The 11,760-nt window shown below is 35.4% G+C and overlaps 1 protein-coding gene across 1 annotated transcript in view; it reads left to right on the top strand.

Annotated features, from left to right (window-relative positions):
• The window catches only part of WRN (WRN RecQ like helicase), a 273,170-nt gene that overhangs the window by 144,744 nt on the left and 116,666 nt on the right, over positions 1 to 11,760 (top strand). The window contains exons 16-17 of the mRNA XM_042781199.1: positions 7,245 to 7,306; positions 8,885 to 9,126. Of these exons, the coding sequence (XP_042637133.1) occupies positions 7,245 to 7,306; positions 8,885 to 9,126 (304 nt within the window). The remainder of the gene's footprint in view (positions 1 to 7,244; positions 7,307 to 8,884; positions 9,127 to 11,760) is intronic.

Genomic DNA, 11,760 nt, shown 5'->3' with positions numbered 1-11,760 from the left:
TTGCTGTTCTTTTTCTAATTGTTGGAGATGTTGGTTTAAAGTGTTGATTTTGGCTCTTTCTTCTTTTTTGATGTGTGCAGTTTTTGCTATAAATTGGCCTCTGATTGCTGTTTTTGCTGTGTCCCTAAGATTTTGGTATGTTGTGTTTTCATTCTCGTTTTATTTAAGGAATTTTTTTAATTCGTTTTTTATTTCTTCTCTTACCCTGTCTTTCTCAAGGTGTGTGTTGTTCATTTTCCATGTGTTTACTGTTTTTTCTGTTGATCTTTGTATTTTTGATTTCTAGTTTGATAGCATTATGATCTGAGAAGATTCTTTGCAGTATTACAATGTTTTTAAATTTATGAAGGCTTGCTCTATGCCCTAATATATTGTCTGTCATGGAAAATTTTCCATGTGTACTGGAAAAGAATGTATATTGTGCTGTTGTTGGATGAAGTGCTCTGCAGATCTCTGTAAGGTCAAGTTGGAGGATTGTATTATTTAGCTCTTCTTCATCTTTGTTGCTTTTATTTCCACTTGTGTCTTTCATTGAAAATGCTGTATTAAAGTCTCTCCCTATGACTGTGGAGTCATCTATTTGACTTTTCAATTCTTTTAAAGTGTAATTTTTAATATTGGGGCTCTTTCCTTGGGTCCATAGATATTTATTAACATTATATCTTCATGTATAATTGATCCTTTAATCATTCTGTAATGTACTTCCTTGTCTCATATGGTGGTTTTTGTCTTATAGTCAATTTGATCAGAAATTAATATTTCCACTTTTGCTCTCTTAGAGTTGCCATTTGCTTGATACGCCTTTTTCCAACCTTTTGCTTGATATACCTTTTTCCAACCTTTGACTTTCAGTCTATTTTTGTCTTTATCTCTAAGATGTGTGTCTTGTAGGCAGCATATTGATGGTTATCCAATCTGCAGCTCACCATCTCTTGAGTGCTGCGTTTAATCCATTAACATTCAGTGTAATTATTGACAAGTATATATTGGTTGTTTTCATTTTGGTATGTGTTTTTTCATGGTGTCCCTGATTTCTTTGTTCCCTATTAATTTTGTGTTGAGCTCCTTACCTTTATGAATCGTGTTATCATTTCCTTTGTTGCTTTTGTTTTAGTATAGCTGAATATTTGTTCTTGTCCTTTTTTTTTTGTTGTGATATGAAGGTTTATCATTTTTCTTTGAGGTTACCCTCTGATTTATAATTTTCTCCTCGAGTTTAGAACAGTCCATTCTATCTTGCAACTCTCCTAACTTTCTCATCATGTAGAAGTTCTGAAACTACACAGTATTTTCTTTCTTTTTGTTTGTAATCGTCCTCACTTGCCACTTGATGTTTCTGGTTCCCTGTTTACAATCTTGTAAGCTCATTTTACTTTGGATATGTCCTTAGCTGTGGTTTCTGTGTTATGTCATCTTATGTATTAATTTTCGGTTGTTATTTGCTATTTTTGGTTCTCTGTTCAAAGGACTCCCTTTAGTATCTCTTGTAAGGTTGGTCTGGTTTTAACATATTTCCTTTAGTTTCTGCTTATCTTGAAATCTCCTAATTTTACCATCATATTTGAGGGACAGTTTTGCCAGGTACATAGTTCTTGGTTGAAAATTTTTCTCTTTCATGGTTTTATATATACCATTCTATTGCCTTCTCACTTGCATGGTTTCTGCTGAGAAATAAGAGCTTATTCTTACTGGTTTTCCTTTGTAAGTAACTTTTTGTTTTTCCCATGCTGTTTTCAGGATTCTTTGTCTTTGGTTTTGATGAGTTTGTTGGTGATGTGTCTGGGTGATTTTCTTTTGGGGTCTATCCTGTTTAGGGTTCATTGGACTTCCTGAATGGATATATTCTCATCTTTTATCATATCAGGGAAGTCTTCCTCCATCAAATCTTGGACAAGTTTCTGTGTGGTTTTAATTTTCTCTTTCTGTTCTGGAATTCCAATGACACCTAGTTTATTCCTTTTGATGGTATCCCACTTGAACCTTAGGCTTTCTTTATTTTCTTTTTTTAATATTTTTCTTATCCCTTTCCAAAGAAATATTCAGGTATTTGTCTTCAATCTCATTAATTCTGTCTTCCATTGCATTAATTCTACTCCTTTGCCCTTCCAATGTGTTATCTATTTCTGACAAGTTAGTATTAATCTTCTGGATTTCTATCTGTAGATTTAAAATCATTTCTAATTTTTCATTAATTTTTTTATTTTGTTCTTGGATTTTCTTCCAAAATTCTTCTAGGTTTTTTTTTCTGTGTTTTCTTTTGTCTCTCAATCCTTTGAAGACACCTAAATATAATTCTTTTGAATTCCTTATCAGAGATTTCCAATTCTGCCTCTTCCTCAGCGATGTATTCTGGGTCTGTATCCTGCTCCCTTGTTTCTACCACTTTATCTTGCTTCTCTGTGTGGATTGTGATGGTCTCTTGTCTCCGAGACATCGTGACATTTTTGTATTTAGATCTCTGTTGACTGTTTGTGAAGAGCATCCAAGGGTGATTCAGGCTCTTCTTCGTGGTTTTTTATCGTTGGCCCATTGGTGGAGAAAGAGGTGGGGGCTTTCCCTCACTAAGTGAAGTTGTAGTAGGTATGGATATAGTTGTGTGTTATGGGGACTCTTACTGTCTCCCAGTCAGTTAGACAAAAATAGTGATTTAATAACCATCAAAAAAGTAAAAGCACATGGACAAAAAATACTTCATGAAATCACATAGGAAAAGTAAGCAGAAAAAAGAAAGGGAAAAAGAAAAAGTAAAAAAGAAGAAAACCTGCAATATCTGTGGATAGGGCAATAAAAGATAAAAGGTATAGAAGCAGAATAATGATTTAAAAAATGAAAAAAATGCTAAAAGAAAAACAAGGAACAGTGCTAACCACGAGAAAAAAAGAAAAAAAAAAATTGTAAGCAGGAACAAGGGAAAGAAAAAAAGCTGAATACTAGGACCTGGGAGGGGAAGAATAAATAATAATAGTAAAAAGGACGAGCGTAGTAATAATAATAGTAATTTTAAAATGGACAAAAACAAGCCAACTAAAAAACAGAAAAAAGAGAGAGAAAAAAAAAATCGGGAGAGGGCAGGGCAGGGCACCCAGGCTTCGTCTCAGCACACAGAATTCGATGGAGTTCCTGCGGGCCCAGAAGGTCATTGGGAGTGGGGGATGGCCACACCTCTGTTCACAAAGCTGGTGTGGGGTATAAGAGTAACAAGGGGAATGTCGCACCTTTTCAGTAGTCCAGGTCTGGAATGTCCTTTGGGTTACTGGAAGTGGAACCTGTTCTTAACCCCTTGGAATCTTGGAGAACACCGTCACTTTAAATATCCATAATGGTCAAGGCACTTGTAAACATTCAAAATGTCTGTGCCCTCCAGATAGGCAAATTCCACAGATCAGCCCTCCTTCCTTTTTGCTGCTGCTTTGCCTTTTATTCCCCAGCCACCTGGGGAGCAGTCCTCCATGCAGTCCCTGGCTAGCAGGGTGATTTTTAGGTTCATTTTTTAGGACCTACCACCACTCAGCAATCTCCAAGCTGTCTGTGCCGTCAGGATCACTCAGAATCTCTGCCACACCGCAGCTCCATATGTCTCCTTTTTCTGTATTTTCATGCAAATTCTTCTGCTAGTTGGAGTTTATTCCACTTCTATATCCTTCCCTTCAAGGCTCAGGGTTCCAGGATTATCTTCTGTATCTGTGTTAATTGGTTCCCCTTTTCTTTGTTGAAGAGGGTCTGTGTAGTCTTTCTGCCTATTCCGCCATCTTACTGGAACTCCTCTTCAATTTAGAGGACATTTTGATTGTTAGCCAACAAGTAATGAGATTATTTTTTGGCTACATTTTAAAATAATTTTGTGAAATTTAAGAATGTGGTTGTAGTTAGGTACCATTCAATTGTGTATGACTCATAGCGACCTTATGTACAACAGAATGAAATATTGCCCAGTCCTGTGCCAGCATCACAATCCTTGCAATACCTGAGCCCATTGTTGCAGCCACTGTGTCAGTCCACCTAGTTGAGGGCCTTCCCCTTTCTCATTGACCCTCTACCTTACTAAGTATGATATCCTTCTCCAAGGAGTGGTTCCTCTGACAACATGACCAAAGTATGTGAGATGAAGTCTGGCCGTTCTTCCTTCCAAGGAGCATTCTGGCTGTACTTCTTCCAAATCAGATTTGTTAGTTCATTTAGCCTCCTGTGGTACTTCCAGCATTCTTCTCCAGCACCACAACTGCAATGTATCAACTCTTCTTTGGTCTTCCTTATTCATTCTCCAGCTCTCACATGCATATTAGGCAATTGAAAATACTATGGCTTGGGTTAGGCGTACCTTAATCTTCAAGGAGACATCTTTGCTCTTCAGCACTTGAAAGAGGTCTTTTGCAGCATATTTGCCCAATGTAGTACATCATCTGATGTCTTGAGTGCTGCTTCCATTAGTGTTAATTGTAGAAGGAGTAGTATGAAGTCTTTGACAACTTCACTTTTTTCTCCATTTATTGTGATGCTGCTTATTGGTCCAATTGTGAGGATTTTTGTTTTCTTTATATTGAGGTGTAATCCATACTGTTGGCTGTAGTCTTCAGGCTTTAACAGTAAGTGCTGTAAATCATCTTCACTTTCTGCAAGTAAAGTTGTGTTCTCTGCATATCGCAGCTTGGTACTGAGTCTTCCTTCAATCCTGATGCCACATTCTTCTTCATATAGCTTCTCAGATTATTTGTTCAGCATACAGATTGAATAAGTATGGTGAAAGGAGACAATCCTGGAGTGTCCCCATGCTCTATTCAAACAACAGCCTCCTGGTCTATTTACAGGTTCTGATGAGCACAATTAAGTGTTCTGGAATTCCCATTCATCTCAGTGTTACCTATAATTTGTTATGATGCAAACAATCGAATCCTTAAACACAAACTTCTTTCTGGTATTCTTTGCTTTGAGCCAAGATCCATCTGACATCAACAATGATATTCCTCATTCCATGCCCTCTTCTGAATCCAGCTTGCATTTCTGGAAGTGCTCTGTCAGTATACTGCTGCACCTATTTTTGAATTATCTTCAGTAAGATTTTCCTTGTGTGTGATATTGATGATGATGTTCGATTATTTCCACATTCTGTGTGATCCTTTTTCTTTGAAATGGGTACAAATATGGATCTTTCCAGTCAGTAGGCCAGGTAGCTATCTTCCAAATCTCTTGGCATTACTGAGTGAGTGCCTTCTGTGTGGCATCCTTTTGTTGAAACATCCCATTGGGTATTCCATCAATTCCTTCCTGGAGAGCCTTGTTTTTTGCCACTTCCTTCAGTGCAGCTTTGACTTCTTCCTTCAGTAACATTGGTTCTTGATCATATGCCACCTCCTGAAATGGGTGATCATCAACCAGTTCTTTTTGGTACCCAAAGTCACTACTTTGTGTATTCCTTTCATCTTTTGATGCTTCCTGCTTCGTTCAATATATTGCCCATAGAATCTTTCAGTATTGTAATTTGAAGCTTAAATTTCTTCTTCATTTCTTTCTGCTTGGGACATGCTGAGTGTGTTCTTCACTTTTGATTTTCTAACTCCAGGTCTTTGCATATTTCATTGTAATAATTGACTTTATCTTCCTGAACTGCTCTTTGAAATCTTCTGTTTTATCCTATAATTAATATGCATTGCATTGTAATCCTTTCCTTCTATTTTATCTTATAATTTCTTCCATGTGCATTAGCTACTCTCTGTTCAAGGGCAAGTTTTAGAGTCTCTTCTGACATCCATTTTGGTCTTTTCTTCCTTTACTGTCTTTTTAATGAACTTTTGCTTTCTTCGTGGATGATGTTCTTGATGTCATCCCACAGTTCCTTTTGTTTTCAATCATTGATGTTCAGTGCATCAATTTTATTCTTTAGGTAGTCTCTGAATTCAGGAAGGATATAATCAAGGTCATGTTTTGCTTCTTGTGGACTTGTTTTAATTGTCTTCAGCTTCAGCTTGAACTGCAAATGAGCAGTTGATGGTCTGGTCCACAGTCAGCTCCTGGCCTTGTTTTGGCTGATGATTCAGGGTTTCTCCATCACCTCTTGCCACAGATGTAGTTGATCTGATTCCTGTGTATTCCATTTTGGGAAGTCACAAGCCGTTTGTGTTGTTGAAAAAAGATATTTGCAATGAATAAGTTGTTGGTCTTGCAAAATTCTGTCATGTGATTGCCAGCGTTATTTCTATCACCAAGGCCATATTTTCCAACTACTGGTGATTCTTCTTTGTTTCCAACTTTTGCATTCCAATCACTGGTGATAATCAGCACATCTTGATTGCATGTTTCGTCAATTTCAAACTGCAAAAGTTGGTAATAATCTTAAATTTCCGCATCTTTGGGTTTGGTGTTTGGTGCATGAATTTGAATAATAGTATATTAACCTGTCTTCCTTGTAGGCATATGGATATTAGCCTATCACTGACAGCAATGTACTTCAGGACAGATCTTGGTATATTATTTTTGAGGATGCTTACCACACCATTCCTCTTTAATTTGTCATTCCTGTCATAGCAGATCATATGATTGTATGATTCAAAATGGCCAGAACCCATTCATTTTAGCTCACTAATGGCTAGGATATCGATCTTTGTGTGTTCTATTTCATTTTTGACAACTTTCAATTTTCCTAGATTCATACTTTGTACATTCCATGTACTAATTATTAATAGATGTTTGCAACTGTTTCTTCTCATCTTGAGTTGTGCAGTATCAGTAAATGGAGGTCCCAAAAGCTTTACTCTGTCCATGTCATTAGGGTCTATTCTACTCTGATGAGGCAGCTCTTTCCCAGTCATATCTTGAGTGCCTTCCAAGCTGAGGGGCTCATCTTCCAGCACTATACCGCACAGTGTTAAAGGTATTCATAAAGTTTTCCAGTAATATATCAGACAGTGTTTCACTGCTATATGTAAGGTTTCCACTGGCCATGTCTTTGAAAAGTGGCTGGCCTCTTCCTTCTTCCTAGTCTGTCTTAGCAACCACCACAGTACGACAAACTGACAAATTTATCTCCCTTAGCTTTTCCAAACCACTCTACCCACTTTATGGCTCCCTCAGCTGCTCTAAACCCTCCACACCACTTTGCTTCCTTCCTGGCCTCCCTCAGCCACTCCAAACCTTGCTGTACTGCCTTGCTTCCTTCCTGGCCTCCATTAGCTACTCCTGAGTTTTAAGAATAGAGAATGTAAAAATCATGCCAGTTTCTAGTCACACTTTTTTTTTTTTTTCCATTTTAGAAAACTCCCCAAATTTAATTAATGGTACTTTTTATATGAGTTTTGAGATAATTTTTAATTCAGTAAACTATATTGATTTTATTTAATTTTATCTTGTTTTAATTTTGAGTGAAGTTTTACATTTCTGTGCAGATGGTCAAATTTGCATATAAATTTTCACTTATGTATAAGATTGACTTATGCTGGTTTGTAAGATAAATGATGTGTATCTAAAGAGTTATTTTGTTATGCTCTAAAAACAGTATTTTAAAGTTGTATTTTTGGAGATAGAACAGCAAATGATGTAGGAACAGTTTTAAGACTTAGTCTGTTTTTTCTCGTTGTGAACTAATTGCATCACTATAACTCTTTGTTAATAAGGACAAATATATTAAATCTAGTTTTATAGAAGGTATTTTGTCCTACTGTAGAATTTCTGAAAGATTGCATATTCATATTTTTCAAGATTCCTGCTGTGCCTCCTGCTTGACCACTAATCCAATCAAGAAGTATTTGCTAGATTGAGATAGAACATGATTTGGTTGCTCAAAGAATCAATAAATGGTACATGTTTCATTTTATACGTTTATCTTACATATAACTTGCCATGATTAATTTAGTATCACTAGAGAGAGGTTTTCTTGATAATTGGGAGCTTGTCTTCTACATCTGGGAAGCTATAAACCAGTATGTTTAGTATAAGTCAAAAAACCAAAGCCATTGCTCTTGAGTTGATTCTGACTTAAAGCAGGCCCAATGTAACGAGGTATAACTGCCCATAGAGTGTTTTTTGGCTAATCTCTGGGAGGAGATTGGCAGATCTTTCTTCTGCAGTGCCTCAGTGTTGATTTGAACTGCCAACTTTAAGGAGTAGTGAAGGGCAACCAGTAGTACCACTCAGGGACCAATTTATATTTAATATAGGAGTAAAAAAAAAAAAATACTGTTTTGTACTATTATATTTTCAGTGAATTAAAGGGTATATGATTTTTGAATTATACGTTAAAACAAGAAGCTCTGGTGGGGTAGTGTATAAGGCATTAGGCTGTTAACCAGAAGGTCAGTGGCTCAAACCCACCAACCACTCTGCAGAAGGAAGATGGAGCGATCTACTTCTGTAAAGGCTTACAGCCTCGGAAGCCCAATGTGGGTTGCTATGAGTTGCAATATTAATAAAAAATAAGGTATAGCTATACCGCTGTTTGGGAGCTCTGGTAGCATAGTGGCTAAGACACTTGCCTGCTAACCAGACGGCTGGCGGTTCAAACCCACCAGCCACTCCTCGGAAGGAAGGTCGGGCAAGCCTACTTCCGTAGTGATACTGCCTCGGAAACCCAAGGAGGGGTCGCTATGAGTCGGGCCGACTTGATGGCACATAACAACAACATACCGCTGTTTATATTAAAAAAGTAATAAATGTTAATAATAAATGGAGTGGTAAGAGGCTAAGCAGAGTTAATTCAATAAGACAAGGTGGATTGCTTTTGGAAGCCCTAGTAATGTTTTATTTAGATGATTTTTAACTTTTAAAAAAGGAAATGTCATTTTCAGAAAACTGAGAACAGGTAAGTAGGAAATTATTTTTCTTCTTTATGAAAGAATAATTTTAATGTTATCTCTGATACTTGTTTTACCAGTCTCTTTTTTTAAGAAGGCAATAGAAATTTGAGGAGCTAATAAGCTCTCTCCTGTCCTTAAAATCTGTTTTACTTCAGGTTCCAATTGTTGCACTCACTGCTACTGCAAGTTCTTCAATCCGGGAGGATATTGTACGTTGCTTAAAACTGAAGCATCCTCAGATTGTGTGTACCGGTTTTGACCGACCAAACTTGTATTTAGAAGTTGGGCGAAAGACAGGAAATATCCTTCAGGATCTGAAACAATTTCTTACAAAAAAGACAAGGTAAGGATTAAGTGATTGATGAATTTTGATAACTATTTTCTTCTTTCTTTAATTTTCTCCTTTTGAAGAATTTATTTTTTACTGTTTCCTTCAATGCATATTTAGCATACATATCTCAAGTTTTACCTAGTTTTGGCTCAACTCAAGAGTGATGATATATAATCAATGAGTGACTGGGGAAAAAGTCTTATTTTTGAAGACAGAAACTAATTCTTCCAGTATTTCTATACTCCATATTGTTACTTGAATAGGACATATATTTTTAATAATTGACAAGTCTATTAAAAAAATGAGTATGTCTTATGAATTCTGTCTAGTTCACTGATTACATAACTAGAGTATTGAGGACCTTTTAGAAATTCGTCTTAGTTAACAGTGTTTGAGCCTGTATCATGTGTCAGCAAGTGCCTTAGGCACATTATATACATGATCTAGTTTAGTTTAATCCTTATAACTGCTCAGCGGGCTACATATTATTTTCATTTCACTGATGAATAAACTGTCATTAATACTATTTTCTATTTGTTTTGTTTAAAAGTGTTTTTGATGTATGCAAAGAATTTTTTTCTTAGCCTTATCCTCTGATATATCTGCTCATTGAAAAATGTACAGTTTTTCTGTGGTAAAATTTGTTTTTAAGTCATTGAAATATGTTTCTCCTACCAATACAACCACAAAAAATACCCAGGAAAAAAAGGGTTTAAAGAACATTGTTGGTGTTCTTCTTTTCCAGAAAGGGGAAGAAGCAAGATGCTAGGTTAAGGAAATCCTACAGCTAATCTTAAGGACCTTAAGGAGGGATTTAAATGGAGAATTTGCTACTGGCTTGATAATTCTATATTCAGAATAAAATAGGAGTGTAATAGTCCATTCTGAGTGTTCTGGCTGCCCTTGTAGTCTCTCTGAAGTAACTTCTCTTTGTGCTTCACTTCACTTCCATCCTAAAGGAAAAAAGTTCTCTAGAACACTCTTAGACTAGGATCTCCACTGTCAGATCATTATCTAGTCTCATCTTAGATCTTTTTTTTAAGTCCATATATTAGTTTTAATATCTCTGGCTTAATTTTCTTAATGTTTGCTCAGTATTCCATAATATGAATGTAATATGAATGCAACCTTCTTTTTGAAAATGTGTTTACCTTTTATAATTATTGTGACATTATATTCTCTCATGCTGTGTTTCTGACACTATTATCCATTTACAAAATCTTATGAAATGTTTTCTTACTGTTCCTAAGTTTTCACTATTCTCATGTTGCTTCCACTAATTGAAGTCTTTAGTATTAGACTATTATAATCTCTCAACAGATCTCTCTCCTCTTCAAGTGCTCCCTGTTTCATTCTTTCTACAACTTCCAGATTTATCATTTGAAAGCACAGGTATTGAGTGTTAAAGTTTCTTTCCACTGGCTGGCTCTTTTTTGTGGAATAAAGACTAGATTCCTGAGACTAGTATTCAAGACCATGTAAGATCTTTGCATTTTGTAGGAGGAACATGGATTTTCTAAACACAAATTAAGAAAGATTTTACATTTTCAGTCCTGTAAGGATTATGGGAATGGAGAATTGTTGAGAGCAGAATACTTTCTATAGATTTTAGTCCAATAGAATTTTCATCTTAATTATCATGAGGTGGAAGGTAGTTTAAGGGTTCAGAGCTTGTCTTTTATTTCCCTTTCCTTGAATTTTGCCATTTGTTGATCAGTACTTCAATTTTTCTCTATTCATTCAGCTGAAATGACTTTATTTTGTTTCTGTTTTAGCAAGACATTTAAATTAGATAGGCAAGCCTCTCTTATTTATTTAAAGATTAGATAGAGGAAGATAAATTTTTTTTTCTCAGCAGATTGTGAGGAAATAGCAGTCTTTATTAAATCATATAACAAAGTAGTAAATCCTTTTATAATAGGAATTTTTGCTCCTTTGATATATAGTACATAAGTTCAAACATTTGAAAATTTTCTACCTGTTTTTAAACTTGAAAAGTGATACATAGACTTAGTAACCACTGAAAAAGCACAGATGCATATGCATTGAAAAATACTTGTATTTTCCAGTTCAATTCTTCAGTTATCACTGGTGATATTTTGATATTTGACTTAATAGTTGACTTTTTTCTGATTATACTGTGCAGAGAGATACACTACTAGTTTCTTGTTTTTGTTATGTTTATACAGAAATCATTTCATACTTTACTCATTTTTTCATTTCTCTCCTTCATTTAAAGTATTTTTGCTCTCTTTCCATGTATTTTGTTTTGTTAAATTAGAGTCTTATTGTATAAGCTATCACGATATCAAGATTTTGGGGAGCAATTTTTCTTCTTTGAAAACATGGTTTTAAAATAAGGTTTTCATACATTAAAAAATAGTGTGTATTTTCCCCTTTACTCTATGAAGTTATTTACTGTTGATTTAAAATTTTAAATACTAAAGCCCATTTGGTCATTATAAAAAATTGCTGTGAGTAAATTATTCAGTAGGAGTCTTGAATCTTGAATCTTGGGTCTTGAGACTTCAGTAGGAGTCAGTGAATCTTGTCTAATTTTTCTCCTATGTTTGTGTTTTCAGTGACTTTTACTGCCATAATCCTTCTTTACTATTAAAGTTTTGCTGTGAATATTCTTATATTTTA

This window comes from Orycteropus afer, unplaced genomic scaffold, assembly GCF_000298275.1.
Source record: "Orycteropus afer afer isolate SDZICR_OR568_19922 unplaced genomic scaffold, OryAfe1.0 scaffold00095, whole genome shotgun sequence".
Lineage (NCBI taxonomy): Eukaryota > Metazoa > Chordata > Mammalia > Tubulidentata > Orycteropodidae > Orycteropus > Orycteropus afer.
This window is presented reverse-complemented; position numbering and strand designations above follow the sequence as displayed.